Consider the following 20,252-nt stretch of genomic DNA (forward strand, 5'->3'; position numbering starts at 1 on the left):
GTGGCATTTTCCAAGGCGACTCTCTAAGCCCACTGTGGTTTTGTTTGGCTTTGAATCCGCTATCCCATCTTTTGCATGAAAGCAAATACGGGTTCCAAGTCAAGCATGGCATATTGTCGAAATGTACATTAAACCATTTAATGTACATTGACGACATCAAATTGTATGCCAAAGACGAGAACCAACTTCGCTCCTTGCTGGACATCACCATCCAGTTCAGCAGGGATATCGGCATGCAGTTGGGTTTGGAAAAGTGTTGCATAAAAACAATTGTTTGGGGGAAAACACACCGACAACGAAGGATACAGCCAAAATAACATCCGAATTGAGGGCATGGATTCGGACGACGTCTACAAATACCTCGGCATATTGCAAGCAACAACACCTGCTGTGGCAATAATTAAATCTAAGTTGGTGGGGGAATTTGAGCGGCGTCTGGATCTTGTCCTTAAAACTGAGCTGTACGGGAAAAATAAAATCATGGCAATCAACACCTTTGCCATTCCCGTCCTTCTATACACTTTCGGTGTGATACAGTGGAGTAATACTGATTTAGAATCTGTCAATAGACGGGTAAGGGTAGTTCTTGCAAACAACAACATGCACAATAGAGCTGCCAAAAAATTGAGGATCACTATCCCACGTCATCAGGGAGGAAGGGGGTACTTGATTTAAAAACGTTGCACTACAATCAAGTGCATTCTCTTCGTGAGCTTTTCTATGAGAAACAATCCTCTAGCCAAATACATCAGGCTACCGTCATGGCAGATAATAAATTATCTCCTTTGAACTTGAGAAGCAGAGAATGGGATCCCATGTCGAATGTTACTTCAGTCCAACAGAAGATCGACATGTGGAAAGAGAAACCCATTCACGGAGGTCATATCAAAAATTTGTTGTTGTCAGGCATTGACATCGAAGCCTCCAACAAATGGTTGACAAATGGTGTACTTTTCTATGAGACCGAAGCATTCCTAACTTCAATTCAGGATGCTTCGCTCCCAACAAAAAATTATAAACGGTACATTCTTCACGACTCCTCAATCACCAACTCCAGTTGTAGGTTATGCAACTGTGAAGAGGAGACCATCCAGCACATAACATCTGCGTGCAGGATGTTGAGCAGTACCGAGTACACCAATCGTCATAACTCCGTCTGTAAGATTCTCCATCAAAGCCTTGCGTTGAAGTATAACTTAGTGGCAACCTACCATCCTTACTATAAGTATACTCCGCAGAGAATCTTGGAAAATGATCGGGTCAAACTACTGTGGGATCACACTATTGCCACCGACCACAGTGTTAATCATAACAGACCCGATCTAGTTCTGCTTCTGAAGGAAGAACGAGCGTGCTTTATAATCGATGTAGCCGTACCGTTGGACCGGAACACTGTTGAAAAACAGCACGAAAAAATCCGGAACTACGGCCCCTTGGCAGACGATATGAAGCAGACTTGGAGACTACAAAAGATCCAAGTAGTCCCAGTAATAATTACAGCGACGGGATTAGTCCCGCAGAACTTACATAAAGCGCTGAAAACGCTCGATCTTAGGGCTGGACTATACATGGAGATGCAAAAAGCAGTTATCCTTGCAACCTGTGCTATAGTCCGAAGAGTCCTGTCCGGTAACAATCTGACCTAATGGGTTTCAGTCTTGATCCGCACTGTCTTCAATATAAGATCCATGTCTCTGTAATGTAGAACCTCCGCGTCATTGGCTGAAGTGTTTGCGACAATCGGGATGTAGTAATACATTTTCGCATGGTCGCACACACTTTGGGTTAAAACGCATCATCGCTGTGATGCGGGCCTTTGGATGTTGCCTTCAGCCCATCCTTAGGTTGGCCGCCCCTCGGTCCGGTTGGGCGGGAAGAGGGTCCGTGGGCTTTTTGAACTATATATATATATACAAATAATTTTAAACCAGTTGTTGACGCATTTGTCGGTGGAGTTTCGCTTTTGTGGCGAGTTCTTTTCACTTTGGTCTACGCATCCGCTTCGGGGTGCGCTGTTGGTATCCGTGCTTCGCTCGTGTGGGCATTTGTGGGTACGGCCTGCCGTAGTCAGTATAGGGCCTTGTTAGAATCCGGTACAGCCGTGTCTTCGACAACACTCGCGTCGTCAACTTAGCTTTAGTTATGTCGTTTGACAATCAAGGCGCGGCAGGTCCGCAACCTAATTGAACCACGCGATTGCAGGCTTGGATGAGGAGTCCACCCTCCTGGTAGCCGACATTGTGAAATCGGCCTCTTACACACTGTTGAAGACTGAGTTAATCCAACGACTGTCGGTAAGTGAGTCAGCTAAGCTGGATCACTTCCTGGTAGGTTTGTCGTTGGTCGATCAAACTCCAAGCCAATTGCTTCGTGAAATGAGGCAATTGGGTGGAAACAAGATCGACGATCACTTGTTGAAATCACTCTGGCTGCGACGACTTCCGGAGGGCACCCAGGCGGTCCTCGGGTGCGCCTCCGGTTCTTTGGAGGTTGTGGCAACTGCCGCCGATAAGGCGCACGAGGTGCACGCTCGTCCAACAATAGCGGCCGTTCAGCAGCTTTCTGACGAAGTTGGCGAGCTGAAGCGTGAAATAGCCGCGTTTGTGGCCAGTATGGCTGAAATGAGGGCAACGCGGTCTTCTGCTCGGAAAGTCGTCAGGACAACCTACTGTTGGTACTTTAACTAAGTCGGCGGCGCTACTAGTTTTGGGGCCAGGCTCGTTCAGCTCCAACGTTATTATGTAAAATGAATATCACCAATTAGTATTCGTTCGCTGGCCGTTCGGCAGCTCATACAAAGAATCAAATGCCAAAATGCTTTGTGTCACTGTCACAATTCCACTTTCGCATCGAGTGCAGCTGGTAATTCCACCACTTTAGTCGTAATTTCTAAAATATCTTTCCTGAACCTTTACGGTTAATGCTAGGCAGAACAAAGTTTCACGTTGTCTGCTTAGTTATAGTTGGGATCAATTGCTACACAATTTCAATTTAGTTCTAAGTCTGTTTATTTTCTCGGTTTAAATAAAACGATACACCGAATTTAGCTAGTCACTAATTTTAATTGAACTTGATTTTATAAAACTACTATACATTAAAAGAATACTGCAATTTGGATAATCGATGAATTTTGTTCAAAAGGAAAACGTGCTGTGTGCACTTGCCGGTGGTCAAGACAGAAGAGAGCGGCTCATCTCCATGCGGTCTTTTCCTGTCCCAACCAACGGCACCTTCTCACCGTTAGCCCTCCACACCCGTGGCGAGTTCTAAATAGTGGAGAGTTCGGCGCACCATCTATTTGCTCGCATTCGCAACATTCAAAATAAATTTCGAATGCTGCGAATCCTGCCGCGCCACAGTACCATCGCAGATTCGGCGAAAAAGCCACCAAATGTACGACCCCGTGTAAGTTAGCGCCTACCTCAAAAAACTAGATCCGCGGGGGGTCCTGGCGATGGCCACCCAGAACGCAGTGCCACATCGCCTAACAATTTATGACCCTCTCAAGAAGGGCAGTTATCTCGTAGATACTGGTGCGGTGGTTTCGGTTCTTCCCGGACCCCGACACCATCGACTATTTCCTCATACGTTAAAACTGGCGGCAGCAGATTCCTCCCGAATTAACACATACGGATGCAGACAAATGGACACGAGCCTTGGCTTGCGTAGGACGTTTTCGTGACGATTCATCCTGGCGAATGTCAGCTTCCCCATACTAGGCGCAGACTTCTTGTGTCACTATGGGTTGCTGGTGGACTTGTAAAACAAGTCTCTTATAATTGAAATAATAAAAACTTGTTGTTTCTTTTTCGTTGGTGTGGAAGCAGCAGGGTGGAAGCCAAACTTGTTTGCACTGATGAAGGGAACAAGTGGTTCCCGAAATATCGGTATTTGCAAGAATAAATACCCACACCAACGAAAAAGAAACAACAAGTTTTTATTATTTCAATTAATTAATCGTTGGAAACACCGCATAATTTCACTCTGAAGTCTCTTATACATAGATCCCACGACCAACCTTAATTCGGCGGGCCAAATGGCATCTCGCCCAAGTAATGATCTTTCCGTACTTTTAGAGGACATTACCGACTCTGTATTCGGGCACTTCTCTAGTTCAGCCAGATTACTACCAAAGGTAGTTTCTCCAAGCCAGTGAAGCACAATGTGCAGCACCAAATTAACATTACTGGTTCCCCGACCTTCTCGAAGGTGCGTCCCCTACCACCCCAGAAGAGTTTGAACAACTTATGCAACAGGATATCTGCAGACCTTCGGACAGCTGTTGGTCTTCCCCACTCCATATGGTCCCTAAGCCAAATGGCGAATGGCACCCCTGAGGGGATTTCAGAAGCATAAACGCGCAGACTGCTCCAGATCACCAAATCCTTGTAGCTCCAAAAGGCATTCCAAAGACGGCAATATGCGCACCCTTTGGACTCGTCGAGTTCACAAGGATGACTTTTGTTGTGCAATGCGGCGCAAACCTTTCAAAGCTTCATTCACTCGGTCCTGCGAAACCTCGATTTCTGTTTCGTATATTTGGATGGTGTTTTGGTCGCTTCATCCTCAGAATCTGAGCACTTAGCCCAACTCGAGTGCATTTTTCAATGTCTCCTTGACCCGGTTTAGAATGTTGAGAAATGCATGTTCCTCCAGACACAGGTGAGATTCCTTGGCCACTTCATTTCCCTTGACGAAATACAGCCCGACCCAGACAAGGTGCAAGCGATTACAAGCTTTCCGCGTCCGAAAACTGTAAAGAATTTGCGGAGGCTCTTGGGTATGTTAAACTTCTATCGTCGTTTCTTGTCCAAGGCCGCCCAAAACCAGTCCATTTTGAACGCGTACTTGTCTGGCCCCAAAACAAAGGACACACGAGAGATTGTGTGGTCTGAAGATGCTTCCGCGCGTTCGATAAATCCCGACAATAACTGGCTGATACTACACTCTTGGTATTTCCTCGCCAAGACGCACCCCTAGCCGTTTTTGTTGATGCCTCTGACATCGCAGCATCCACAAGAAAAAAAAAGTCGGAATACCGGAAGCTCGCGCTTCGGGTATAAAGGTTTTGTGTTCATCTTATCTAAGAAATTTCAACGCACATTTATGAAAGTATATAAATTTATCGCACCCTATTTCCGATTTATTTCTTATATCTATCCGAATTAGGCACTACCCGCAAAGTTCATTAGCACGCATATATTATATACCTACATACACACATGTCTGGTTGACAAATAACTAAAAAACTAAAACAAAATAATTCTCTGAGACCCAATTCATAAGAACTCATTTTGTTGTGGTATTGACGAATTGAAATGTGATGATGACGTCATGCAGGTTGTAGAGTGCACGAAATTAACAAAAAATTGTAAAGTTTCACCCCCTACAACTTTGTGAATAATAGTTGGATTTTCTTCAAACTTGACCAAACTGTGCATTATGTTCTTTATTACGCGCATGCCGAATTTTGTACTTCTAGGATGAACATAAGGGGGTTGCCGGGTAAATGTCTAAACTGTGGAAATATACTATTATTAACTTTATTTGTGCAGATAGCGGAACCGGATATATTTGAGGCTTAGATTTTGTAGAGGTGCACCACTGTGACTTTTTCCAGAATTTTCGGTTGGATAGGTTGTGAGAACGAGACCTGTTACACTTTTTAGGGGTCATATTTTGAGCCCTCACTCCCCTATGTTTCACCCAACATCAAATATTGAACCAGCTTCAAAAAGTACTAATTAAGACCTTTCATTTGATACCCCACATGGCTACATTCTGTAATAGAAAAATTTACACCCTCCATTCACATGTATGGGGAGCCCTCCTTAAACTTAACACAAGATGGCGCCACTTACTACATGTAAAGGGAACACCAGATTACATACTATCACCAATTTTCGTGATAATCGGTCTAGCCGTTTCAGAATAAATCGGGTGTGACAGACAGACAAACCTGTGAGGAGTTGCCAGATCTCCCATCAGGCGCGACCCTAGGTGGCGGATAGGGGCACACCTATTGATGTGTAAATATGTGTTCATGCACTTTTCTTTTCTGACTGTGTATGGGCTAGTGTTTGCTCATCTCTGGTGCGTGGACCAAAATGGCTATGGGAAGGATACCCAGAACATAAAACCACCATGGAAGACGAGGGAAAGTGGAAACTTACGGTGCAGGGGCTCGGAACCCCAGTACCGGCGGCTTTTGGGAGTGAGCAAGCGGGCTCCCGGTCGTCGATATCCCTCGACCGCAGTGCCTCGGTGGTGGACAACTTGGCCACCTTGGCATATAATGTTACAAGTGATTTGGATCCGGAGAAGGAAGTGTTCAAGCGAAGTACGACCTTACCGAGAACACCAATAGCAAGAACAACCAAGGATGAACTGAAGATGGATCGTTGGACGACAAAAACTATAACAACACCCACAGCATATGTTCAAGATGCGCGACAGCAAGAGGTGCTCCAGGAACAAGATAAGGATCCATTCAAAAGAAGCTCATCAACTTTGAGATCTCCACCAATGGTAAAGGCGATGAAGGATAAAGTACAGGCAAGATCAATAACTGGCAAAAGTGAAACAGCGTATAAAAGGAGTAACCCTGTCGGGGCTTATAAGGAGCGGAGTCCCGATCCGGAGGAATTACCATTTATCCCGCTTGGGGCAAAAATAGTTGAGCTGTCCGAGTTCATCAAGGACAAGTACAACGCGCACCAAGCCATAAGGAAAATGGTAAGGGCCATTAGAGTCCTCTATAATAGATCGCAGATGGAGGAAAAGAATACTAAGGATACGCCGAACCCCGCTGCACCAACAGTGTCACAAGCGACCCAAGTGACACCTAACCGTACTACCATCGAAACACGGCGAAATAAACGAGTACGAGAAAAAGAGGAGGATCCTTCAAATAATCAGCAGGCATCTAAGAGAAAAAAAGGCGGACAAGAAACTCTGAAAACCAGCATTAATAGCTCTGAAGGAGGAAAGCGTACAGCGAATGTAGAAAAGTTGACCAGCGTTGCGAAGCCCAAGATGAACGGAAACGATGGATGGACTAAGGTTACGAGCAAAAAAGCGAAAGGAAAAGCAAAAGTGCGAACCCGTCCAGATGCGATTGTTATCTCCAGTAAGGGCAATCTGTCCTACCCGGAGATACTCAGAAAGGTCAAAGCGGATCCCGACCTAAAAGATCTGAGCGGAAATGTGAATCAAATCCAGGGAGTGCAATAGGGACCCCAAATGCCTATTGTGCGAGGTGAAAAAGGGGCAAGATAACCGGCATATTGCCGGAAGTAGTAAATGTCCTGAATTTAGGAAGGCGCTCACTGTAATAAGAAAATGAGGTTTATTCAGATAAACCTCAATCATTGCAGGGTCGCCCAGGATCTACTTGAGCAGACCACGTTCGAATCAGAGATGGAAATCGCCATCATAAGTGAGCCGTACAGAAGCCGTCACGGTGGCGTATGGGTCACATATTCGACTGGTGGAGCGGCGATATGGGCTTGCGGTCGACAGGCCATACAATGTACTGCAAGTCAGGCAGCCAGTGGCTTTGTGTGGGCGAAAATAAGTGGTGTATATGTATACAGCTGCTACGCCCCACCAAGTTTGGCACTGTCTGAATTCGAGCAAATGCTTGATAATCTTGTTCTCGACGCAAGGGGACGAAGTCCAAAGGTGATTGCTGGTGATTTAAATGCTTGGGCCCTAGAGTGGGGTAGCAGAGAATCAAATGCTAGGGGCCGCAGTTTAATAGAAGCTTTCGCGCAGATGGACATGGTTTTGGCTAACGAAGGTGCTGTAAACACCTTCCAGAAAGGGGGGTCAGGCTCAGTTGTAGACCTGACCTTTGTCAGCCCTTCGCTGGCGCGTGGTATGTCCTGGTGCGTCAGCGAACACTACACCCACAGCGATCACCAGGCAGTTTTCTTTGAGAAATGTGTCGAACCTCAGGGCAAAGAGTTATCATGCCCGAAACCGAAAAAGATTTCAGGCTGGTCTGCAAAATCTTTGGGTGAGCAGAGCTTCTTAGAGTTGTGATTAGATCAACCTGATAAAGCAGGCGCCTCTACGGAAAGAGCTGTCCATCTGGCTCAATGAATCGCCAAAGCATGTGACGCGTCCATGCCTAGGAGGTGCGCATTCCCCCGTAGACTACCAAACTACTGGTGGAATGATGAACTGACCGGCCTTCGATCAGCCTGCCACCGAGCCAGAAGAGCGGCTCAGAGGGCGGTAGGTAGAGTCGATCAAGGGCAGAAAGAGTGCGCCTACAAGGCAGCCCGCAAAACCCTCAAGCTCGCTATCCAACGAAGCAAGAGGAAATGCTTTAGGGAGCTCTGCTCAGAAGCGGACGTAAATCCGTGGGGGAGAGCTTATGGAATCGTGATGGGACGATTTAGAGGCCGTTCGTCTCCGCAGATTACGTGCCCCACCCTCTTGTTGAAAATCATCCAGGGGTTATTCCCCCAGCAAGAGGAGAACACCGACACATTCTAACCACCTCTGAATGTGACGGCGATCCCGCCAGTCACCAGAGACGAGCTCCTGGAGATCTGCGGCAGAATAGGAGACGATAAAACACCGGGTCTGGACGGAGTACCGAATAAGGCCCTTAAGCTTGCCGTGAAATCCAGGCCGAACATGTTCGCTGAGTTGTTCGAAGCGTGCATGTCCGAGGGAATATTTCCAGCGGTATGGAAGCGGCAGAAGTTGGTGCTTCTGCCTAAACCTGGTAAACCTCCTGGTGAGCAATCCTCATACCGACCCATATGTCTTTTGGACACGGTGGGGAAAATGTTAGAGCGGGTAATCTATAATAGATGACTCCCGGTAGTTGAGAGCCAAGGCGGCTTTTCAGATCGGCAGTATGGGTTCCGTAAAGCCAGATCAACCATTGATGCCATCAAACTGGTTACTGGCTTGGCCGAAGATGCAATCCACGGAAAGGGCAGTACCAGCAAATATTGCGTGGTAGTAACCCTGGACATGAAAAATGCATTCAATTCGGCCAATTGGAATCTAAAATGCAAATCCTTAGCGAAGGTTGGTATTCCCGCCTATCTCGCCGCGCTCGTCGATAGTTATTTAACTGAAAGGAGGCTCTGGTACGACACTGATGACGGACCGCAGGAGTACGTCGTTTCCGCGGGTGTCCCACAGGGCTCCGTATTGGGCCCACTACTGTGGAACATCATGTACAACGATGTACTTAATCTTCCCCTTCCGGAGGAAGCCACAGTGGTGGGTTACGCTGACGACATTGCACTGGTTGTTGTCGCAAAGCATCTCGAAGATGCTGAGTTATACTCAAGCGAGGCAATCAGTGCTGTCAAATGCTGGTTAGAGAGCTCTGGTCTGACGCTTGCGGAGGAAAAAACGCAAGCGGTCCTCATCACGAAGCGCCGGAAGAGAAATTACGCCTGTGTTAGAGTCGGGAATCATATCATCACTTCCAAGCCGGCCATCAAATACTTATGGGTGGTGATAGACAGGAAGCTCAGCTATAAGCAACACGTACAGTATGTTTGTGATAAATCATCCAAAGCTAGTATGGCCCTGGCCAGGATGATGCCGAACGTGGGAGGGCCACGGCATACCTCTAGGTTGCTTATAGCCAGGGTGGTGACCTCAATCATGCTCTATGCGACCCCAGTTTGGAGCGAGGCGTTGCGGATGTCAGTTAACACTAGCAAACTAAATGCAGTCTACGGGAGGACAGCTCTGCCTTCAGGACTGTCTCAGATGATGCAGCATTCGTCATCTCTGGAATGATGCCGATTGACATCTTGACAGATGAGATGGCGAATATATACAATGCAAAGCCAACCTCTTCCTCATCGCGGACGAAGAACGCTGAGAGGGAGAGATCCATAAAGAGATGGGAAGAGCGGTGGGAGCGCTCGGGAAAGGGTCGGTGGACTCACAGGCTCATTCCTGCCATCAAGGAGTGGTTGGAGAGACGACACGGTGAGATTAATTATAATCTCACCCAGTTTCCCACTGGACATGGAGGATATCTCCAATACCTTCACAGGTTTAAATTGGAGACCTCATCCGACTGTCCAAATTGCGATGGAGTCCGAGAGGACCCAGAGCATGTATTCTTCCACTGTCCGAGATTTGTGGAAGATAGGAGGAACCTAGAGGAGACTCTAGGGGAGGTGCTGGTACCAGTAAATCTTGTGCCGAAAATGCTAGCACATCAAGAGAATTGGGATGCGGTCAACTCCATTATCGCATCTATTCAAGATAAATTGCGAAAGGCAGAGGAAAGGAGAAAAACGCGGTCACGTGCGCCGCGTATAGAAGAAATGGGATTAAGCTAGAGTGAGCTGACTCCGCCCCGTGATGTAATACCTTATGGTGGTTCCGCGGGGCAGGGAGGGAGTCGGGGGTGGTTTTAAGGGGTAAAAATCCCACACGCTGGTGTGTCCAGACCAGTATCTTTTGAAGATTTCCACCTCCTCAAAAAAAAAAAAAAAGACAGACAGACCAACAGACAGACGGACATACGGACAGACAGACACCGTCTCGATTCTAATAAGGTTTTGTTTCACACAAAACCTTAAAAAGTGTGATCGGGGTTCGTCCATAACTCCATTGCAAAACTAACAATTAGGAGCTCGCGCTTTTCCAATCTTCTGCAGGTAAGACTGAAAATCTGGCATCTGGTTAGGATCAACATTATATTCCGTATAGGATCGTCTAGAATCTCAGAATCTTATGTAAAATATTATTATTAATATTAATTGTCAGTATCCAAGTGTCATAGTCAATTATTGATTTGTATTTAATAAAGACGTCCAAACCTGGAACCGTGTCTAGTGGAAAATTGCTTGAAACTATTTAGAATGTGTGCTCAATCGAAAGTGTATTATCAAATTTGATATGAGTTTTTGTTGCATTCATTGATTTTGTCTGTACTCCAGTAATGCCCTGTATTGTTCAGGCGTTGTCTGAGTAATATACTTCATTTTTGTCTATTTTTTCCCGTTTTAATATTGAGATGCTTGCTTATCTATTATGAAAGTACATGTTGGGTTGCACATGTCAACAAATGCTTTTACGAAGTTTGTAAGAGAGGGGTTTATCGTGTGGAAGTTAGGCCTTATTGGTTTTTTCTCAACCGATTGTCGTTGGCTAATAGTAACGATTGAGGAAGTTGAAATTCCCCTGAGGTTTTGGTTATATTGGAATTTCGTCTATTTCTTGAGTTTTTTAAGGTTTTTTTTTTGCAAAACAAAACCTTATTAAAATCGGTTCAATGTCTGTCTGTCACAAACACTTTTCTCAGAAACGGCTATACCGATTGACGCGAAATTTGGTGAGTGGACCCCCAGACATGCAATGGGTGATATCCTTCTACGTTGAAGGTCTTAATTAGTATTTTTCGAAGCCGGTCTTAGTTTTGAGATTTGTTAAAAGGGCGGTGAATGAGAGGGGTGGAAAGTGATGATTTCTTTAACGGACCCATTCTCAGAAATCACCCAACCGAAAAATTTGAAAAAAATCATGAAGCTGCCTCTATATGGTGCCCAGGCCTCAAAATACTCTCCATATCGATATCTGTTCAAATTAAGTTAATAATAGTATATTAACATATTTTTGGGAAAATTTAGTAAAACCCCCCTTAAGTTTATCCCAGAGTTATAAAAGTGTGTGGCAGTAGTATAAAATATAATATGAAGCATATTATCCCCAAGTTTGATCAAAATCATACTATTAGTGATAAAGTTACAGTAGCTCAAAGTTGTCTTTACCGTGTAAATTTAGAACCCGAAGTACTAAATCTGACATGCTAAATGCATATTCTTAACGGGTGACGTACAAATGGGATAGTTCTACACTCAAATATACTTAAAGAAGCAAACATTACCTTTCATACTTGAAGCGCCCAGCTTCCGGTTTCCCGACTTATTATTGCGACGGTTTGGATTGTTGTGGTTATTATTCCGATTGCTAGCTCTTCTATGTGCATTATAAGAAATACATTTTTGTGTATGGGTTAATCTTCCGCAATTGCTTTTGCAACTGAAACATTGGTGAGGTTGCTAGGACGAAAAAACAAAGAAGTACTGCTATTCGAAACGTGTTCTGTAGTGTTTGTATTGTGAATTTTTCTGCTAACTTTTCAGCAGCTTCGCTTTCAGTAACTTTTTCTTATATGAACGCTCTTGTCCATTGTCTTGACAAGTCCTCTACTCTTTTTGTGTTATTTTTGTTTTTCCTTGTGTACAACTCTTGAGTTGCGCTAAAACAGCATGAGAAGAAATTTTTATGGAGAACTTTCTCTAAGTTTGCCCATTAATTTATTTATTGTGTTTAGGTCTTCAAATACTGCGAATTTGGCTTTAGCAGTTATCCGGGTTTTTACAAATTTGTGCATAACATCCTTGTGGTCTACTGGCCTGTTTCCTCCGGACTTCCGTCAAAATATTTGAAATATTTAGTGTTTTGATCATTTATATATCAATACCAATTACTCGAGACAGACATATGTATATATTTAAATGCATATACTAAAGAAGCTTTGGGGTAGTGCCTAATTCAGATATTTGTACATTAAACCAGCGGTATGAAGGTTTTGTATTCATCTTGTGTGAGAAATTTCCTTTTTTCTATTCGTATAGGTTAAAAATTCAAAATATTCCTCGAGTTGAATATCAACTCCGCCGTTCACATGATTTCCCTTTATAGGATGATGACGTCATACACGTCTTAGATTACAATAAATTCCAGCACAATACAAACTTTTGATCTTCTATAACGTCGTTAATAATAGTTGAATTTCCTCAAAAATTTCCAGAATTATGTATTGTATTATTGCTTACCAAGGTGTTCTTTAGGATGAACTTGAGGGGGTTTTCAAGTAAATTTCGAAAATATGGCTATATTTTATTATTAATTTTATTTGAGCAGATATCGGAATGAAATGTATTTAGAGTCCTAGATTTTGCATTAACACACCAACGTAGTTATTTTGAGATTTTTCGTTTGGATAGCTTTTAAAAACGAGGATTGTTTGGCTTTTCAGGCCCTCACTCTCCTATGTTTCACCCCATGTCAGGAAAAATTTTAATGGAGCCATTGCATTTGAAACTGCACACGATGATATTCTGTGATCATAAAATACACCCCCTTTTGCATGTATTGGGGGGCCTCTTTAAATTCAACCGAAAATGGCGCCACTTACTATATCTACTAAAGAGATGCACAGGCCACATGTTCTCACCAATAGCCTCAGCCGTTTTCTAATAAATCGGGGCAGACAGATATTGAATCGATTCTAATAAAGTTTTATTTCACACAAAACTTTTACAAGTAGGAATATTGGAAGCTCGCGCTTCGGGTATAAAGGTTCTGTGTTCATCTTATGTGAGAAACTTCTACGCACATTTTTCCATCCATATATAGCTACAAATCTTACATATTCCCTCATATTTTCCAAATTACAGACATAGATATTATTCTCACTCTAAACAAATAAACTGCCTATTACCGAATACTGTACACATCCGTGCATATATAAATTGTTCGAATTTGCACAAAAGTATGCATATGTACATATATAATACGTATATTGAATACTGCTGTTTTAATATACTGATATATAGATCTGGATTAACTATCCGCAAACTTCATCAGCACGTATATATGGTATACCTACATACGCACGTATGTCTGACTGGAGTAATTAATGTTGATAAACAAATGACCCAAAAACTTAAAATAAAATGTTTTTTGTGTGCGAATGGTGGTTTCCAAATAAATCGTGTGACAGACAGACAGACACTGAATCGATTCTAATATGGTTTTGTCTCACACATGCAGTGAATTCACGGGAAACTTTGACACTAATAGCCAGATTCTCACGAAACTTTGCAGTATTATGCGCAATACTGTCCTCTATTGGTTAACTTAAGAGGAACTTAATGTATATAATAGCTCCACTAATTAAAACAGCGGTTCGGTTTTTAGTCGACTATGTTTACCTCAACTTTTATCTCATAATTTATGGTAGAAAAATGCGGATTTAATGCCTAGCCTAAAAACGTTTCCCCTGAGAATTTTACCCAATCCTGTTCTCATAATTATCGTCCCTGTTGTACTTGAATTCATTCTCCCATGGTGTATTCATACTGCAAACATCTGGATTCAAATTTTACCTGCAGATGTTTACTCTTATCCCATGCTTGGTATTGAATTTGAAGTGTATTTACTGCGCCATTATTAGAGCATGCGTAGACGACTAGGTGCATATCGTTTATCGTGTTTACTACGATTGAGGCAATGCTAAGTTAACTAGCAACGGAACGGAAGAATGCTGCATACCGAGTAATGTTGCATTCTCAAAGGACGCGGTCGCGTGCGGAGAGCTATCACTCCGGCGAGCGGAGAAACGAGTTTACAGACGGAAAAGGAAGCCTGGGAGAACCAATATGTGTGTGAACTCGAAAAGTATAGGGAGCAACCGCACCAGGCGCGCAAGTTCTACCAACAAGTCAGCAGGATGACGCCTTATACACTTCGATGCTCATCCTGCCGAGACAAAGGGGGAAATCTGATTTCCGACAGACTGGGCATATTGAAACGATGGGTGATACTTTGACGAACTGCTGAACAACCAGAACATCGGCGAGTTGGAGGTTCCGCCAACTGAAGACGACGGACAAATACTGACACCATCAAGTATAGAAGAAACGGTGTGTGCAATTCATCGGCTTAAAAATCATAAATCGTCAGGACTCGATGGAATTACAGCCGGATTAGTCTAATATTGAGGCGGCCAATTACACCAAGCGGTTCATCAACTTATGCTCAAAGTGTAGGACAGCGACAGCCATACGCCCAGAACATCATTGGCCCATATCAAAAAGGCTTCGCTCCATCAATCCAAATCAGCAACAGATCAGATTTTTTCTGTGCGGTAAGCGATGGAAAAACTGTTGGAATATGGACATAGTGTACCATCTTTTCATCGACTTTGAGGCAAGACTGACCCTGATCAATGTGCGAGGCCATATAAAAGCACCAGGATCACTCTCGAGACCATTCAACATCAATGACGGCCTAAGACAGGCGGATCCACTATCATGCGTCCTCTTTAATCTGACCCTGGAAGAAGTGATCCGTGATGCTGAGGTAAATGCAAGGGGCATGATCCTCTTTAAGCCCACCACTGGCTAATGCTGACGATGTCGACATCATGGGAAGAAGGACCCGAGACGTATAAACTGCTGCCTTCATCCAGATCAACGTCAGAGAGCTTTTAGGGATATCGAATTGGTGGACCTCGGCGCAAAACCGGGATGTCTTGAGTTCCTTATAGAGCGGATACAGGTTGTTGCGCCGTTGGTGATGATGATTATGCAGATCGAGCAGGTGGCGCGAGATCTTGGGCTGCTCACCAATGAAGGCAAGACAAAATATATGCTGGCAACGTCAGAACCAAAAAACAACCAACCAACAACATCAAACCCTACTTGTCAAACGGGAAGATAGGAGACTACAACTTTGAGACCGTTGATAATTTCTCCTATCTAGGGTTGAAAATCACAAACGATAACAGCTATGACGATGGAATCCGCGCACGGTTGTTGGGAACCAACAGAGCATATTTCGGCTTACAAAAACTGTTTCGCTCGAAACGTCTCAGGGTCAAAGTTCTTACTGTACACGACAGTGATCTTGCCAGTCCTTATGTATTTCTCGGAGACTTGGGTTTTTAGCAGAAGAATTGCGAACCCTTGGCCGCGTTCGAAAGAAGAATCCTTCGAAGAACTTTTGACCCCCTATATGAGGATAGACGATTCCGTAGTCTACATAACGACGAAATCCATGAGCGATACCATGACGGTCAGGTTGTGGATAAAATCCGGCTCAATAGGTTACGGTGGGCGGGTCACTTAATCCGTATGGATGAAGATGATTCAGCCCGGAAAGTTTATAAGGGCAATATCTATGATAGAAAAAGAAGACGAGGCAGATCCTGCCTGAGATGGAGCAATGGCATAGGTCAGAACGCCAGGCAGCTTTTGGGGAATTCGAATTGGTGGACCTCGGCGCAAAACCGGGATTCTGGAGTTCCTTTTTAAGGCAGACCTAGACCGGATACCGGTTGTTCCGCCGTTGAGGGTGATGATGATTAGTTGATTAGGGTTTGGTGACATTGGATCTATGATGATGAATTAATTTGTGGACTTGTATGCGAGTTTCGGATGAAATACATTAGAAGGTATTAGCCACTTATTAGATACAGTGGGCGCAATTTAATATTGTACATTGACTATATGGATTGATTGTATGAACTTATCTACAGATATTATGTACAGTATTGACACATGCATTTTTATATTCCTCTCGCATGACTGTGTGGTAAACAGTCTCAGCAAAGGTGATAATTGGGCCTTACTTTTTCGAATAGGGTTTGAACGTCACGGACATATTAAACGAGTTTTTTATTCGCTGTTCGTCTTGTTCTACACGAAACCTTAAAAACTGTATTTTGCTTACCGACCGACGAGTTGCGAGGGGGAAATTCGGAGCAGATATGAACAGAAGAAGATATTGTAATTGACCTCTGGAAAGCAAATCGCTGCGACCCAACAACCCACTTAGCCAGATTAAGTGAGTTGTTCAATCGTGTTATTGAGGAGGGTAGAACATCATTCGGCTGGCAACACAACCATTCCAGCATAGACAAATAAGGACTATCCAGCAGAACGTTAAAATTGTACTCCTATTCGCTTATTGTCACAAACCGTGAAGACTTTTGAGGGTATACTTGACAGCATGACTTGTGACATCGTTCAAATTACCGGAAACTAGTCCGAATTTATCAAGGTCTGCGAAACTACTGACGCAATATACAGTGCGCAGTTGAAGAAACACCGTGAGAACCATCGCTATGTCTTCATTGTATTGCTGGAACTTGATACTATTCAGATGAGAAGAAGATACTACTTACATCGTTTTGTCTCACCGTGGGAGTGACTTTATTCATAGATGACTCCTTATTAACAGGCATTTCTCGATTTGTTGAGCTCGGTGCAGTTGGTAGGCTAGGTCCCTTAAGTCGGTTGACTGGATTCATGGGATTTCCTTGTGAATTTAAACGTCCAGATTGATTATTCCAAACCGAAGGTGTAACTGGAACACTTGGAACTATACGGGATGGAAGAGATGTCGCACGACGTGGTGGAGGAAGTGTTGGAAAATCTTCTTTGATGGTTGATTGTTTACTAATACTCAAATTTCGACCTAAATTTTCTCGCCAACTCGATGTAGTTGATATAATGGGCAGTGATAATGATGCCGGCTTCATTTCAGCTGAAAATATATAAACAGGACCTGGAATTAATATTTCTTCGGCGTTGAGTGGGGTGTGAAACTATGGCTAAATAAACTCAGAATATTATAAGCACCTGTGTACCTGATTTATGTTGATTAAACTGCTCGTTAGTGCGAGGGTTTGATGCCAGGGTTACAGCTGTTTGTAAAGTGGTAGATATAGTAGTGGCTCTGGAAAGAATTATTGGCGCTCTGGTCGTAGTTCTTCGAAACCAATTACTAAAGGTATCGAAAAGTCCTGTTCTTTTTGAACTTGTTGACTCCTGAGTTGAAGTGTTCAAGGATGGAGTTCTATATGGCGGAAGAATATCACTCCCATAGGACAGTTGCTGATTGTCCACATTTTGAGTATCTAGAAAATTATGATTTTGAATTCATTGAGAGTTATATACTTAAACAAATAATTATTAATGAAAATCAATATTTAGGCACTGAAGGTAAGAACACAAAATATAACGAATACAAAATTGGTATCAAAGAATTTGATACGACACTCGCTACGATTGGTCTAAACATCGGTAAGCGGCCAAAAGACCGGCCGAAACAACGGCGGCCTAATACGCTAGATGGGGATCTGAAGGCCTCCCGAATGCATCTAAATCAGGCTTTCGATAGAACAAAATGACGCAACCGATTACAACGGGCCGACCCCACTTGTGAATGGGACAAAGGCTAAAGCAAAAGAAGCAGACTTATAATGGTACCAAATTTTACACTTCTTATACTAAGGTGGTTTTCGGTTAAGATCCTAAAATATAGTATATATAGTGCATTTTTGTAAATTAGTTCGGATTTTTCGGTTCGGATAGGTGCTGAGAACGAGACCTGTTACACTGCTCGCGGCATAAATTTAGAACCCTCACTCCTCGATGTTTCACGCAATATTAGAAATAAGACCAGTTTCGTAAAGAACTAATCATTTGATACCCCACATGACTATATTCTAACACATTTGCTATATATAGGAGTCACAAACCACATGTTTTCACTAAATTTCGTAACATAACTCTAGCCGTTTCTGAATAAATAGCGTGTGACATACGGACAGACAGACATTGAATCGATTCTATATATGATTCTTTATATGATGATGACTTCATACAAATTTACGTGAAATACTTAAGTTTGACCTTCTATATCCTTGTTAATAATAGTTGGATCAAACTTCCATGAATTATATCCCATATTACCCATATACTCGATGGTCGATACACCGAACTGAGCATTCTTCTTCTCACCGAATCGCCACCATTTAATGCGTCGCGGGCCAGTGCGTTCCTCACGCTATTTTATCGGTGGCTTAATTCGCAGCACGGTAATCAATGGCCGATGTTGAGGTACGATCGTCTCATAGGAACGACTTTGCAATCAGTGACAGTGGTAAAATATTGGTGTCTTATGAGAATATAGTCGATTTGCGTTTTCCTGTTCCCACAATAAAATCTAGGAAGATGAACAATCATTTGATGAACCATGTATTCATAAGTACAATGTCATGGCTGTCGATTTGCGTTTTACTGCTCCCACAATAAAATGTAGGAAGATGAGACAACCGTTTGATGAACCATGTATTCATAAGTACAAGGTCAACGGTGTCCGCAAAATCGATTATACGCTCGCCACCCTCATTGCGCGCTCCGAAACGCAAGGCTCTTGCGAGTTCCTCGGTCTTTCTAGTTAGGGTACAAATATTTAGCGTACAGATACGTATTTGTTTTGTTCGGTCTAACTTGCTTCCGTCCTGACGCCGTCCATGCGTCAAGAACCCTTGCCCATTTCTCCACAGGACCGGGGCCCGTCCTGCCGCGTCGACTGAGGTGGACGCCCTAGCATTTCTCCGAGGCTTGTGACTCAATCCGATCATCATGTTTATAACGACATTGTATGCATTTTCTTGGTCGCCCTGTCGCGGGGCCTGTCACCAAGAGAGATCAGGTAAGATTTAGCATAGTAGAATAACTCTAACTATACTCTATTTATCTCTTTCCCTGATCTCAGCATTTTATTTTTGTTTTACTGAGGATAGTACAGAGTAGTTTACCTTAAACCCTCTTCCCAAGATTGGTCTGGACATCGAAGTTGATGGTAAATGACCAAAAGGCAGGCCGAAACAACGGTGGCTTGATCCGCTGGATGGGGATTTAAAAACCTCGAGATTGCACCCAGATTGGGCATTTGATAAAGCCAAATGGCGAAACCGATCACGACGAGCCGACGCCGTTTGTAAACGGGACAAAGGCTAAAGAAAAAGAAGGTCTATATTCTACATAAAATTTAAGTGGCCATATATGCCAACAGGGGTGTAATTTTTTTTTCACCAAATATATTCGTGGTATCAAATGAAAGGTCTCAGTTAGGACTTTTCGAAGACTGTGTTAGTTTTGACATTTATTCGAAAGGTGGGAAGTGCGGGGAGTCGAAAGTGATGGTTTCATTTATGGACCCATTTTCAGAAACTACCCAACCGAAAAATCTGAAAAAAGTCAGGAACTGCCGTTGTATGGTACCAATGCTGACACCGATGGCAAGATCCACAACATGTATGCGCACCCTGTGGTCAGTGCAGTGTGGCGGGAGGCCACAGGCCAAATTATCTTGCTTCAGCCGCCCTCGCGTCTATCGTTTCCAAGTTAGCGGCAAAAACGGGAGCTTTGTGTTCGCGAGGTAGGTCCCAAACTCGTTCATAGTTCGCCAACCGAATTGGGCCCTCCCGCGTCGGGGACCTCAACGAGTCCTGCAATTTGCTGGTACCACTAACAAAGTAAAGAAGAGTACCAGCCCGTGCACGTTCACGGCATCAAAAAATTAAATTCGTTGGGAGATCCGGCGCCGGCTACCCAGAATGCAGCTCCACGCCGCCTAACCATTTATGATCCATTGAGCAAGCGCCATTG

General features: G+C 43.7%; 1 protein-coding gene across 1 annotated transcript in view; it reads right to left on the reverse strand.

Annotated features, from left to right (window-relative positions):
• Positions 1–20,252, reverse strand: part of LOC119648344 (poly(U)-specific endoribonuclease homolog) — a 230,306-nt gene that overhangs the window by 127,517 nt on the left and 82,537 nt on the right. The window contains exons 2-3 of the mRNA XM_038050039.1: positions 17,441–17,710; positions 16,976–17,337 (exon numbers count right to left, since the gene is read on the reverse strand). Coding sequence (XP_037905967.1) covers positions 16,976–17,337; positions 17,441–17,710 — 632 coding nt within the window. The remainder of the gene's footprint in view (positions 1–16,975; positions 17,338–17,440; positions 17,711–20,252) is intronic.

This window comes from Hermetia illucens, chromosome 2, assembly GCF_905115235.1.
Source record: "Hermetia illucens chromosome 2, iHerIll2.2.curated.20191125, whole genome shotgun sequence".
NCBI classification, from domain to species: Eukaryota; Metazoa; Arthropoda; class Insecta; order Diptera; family Stratiomyidae; genus Hermetia; species Hermetia illucens.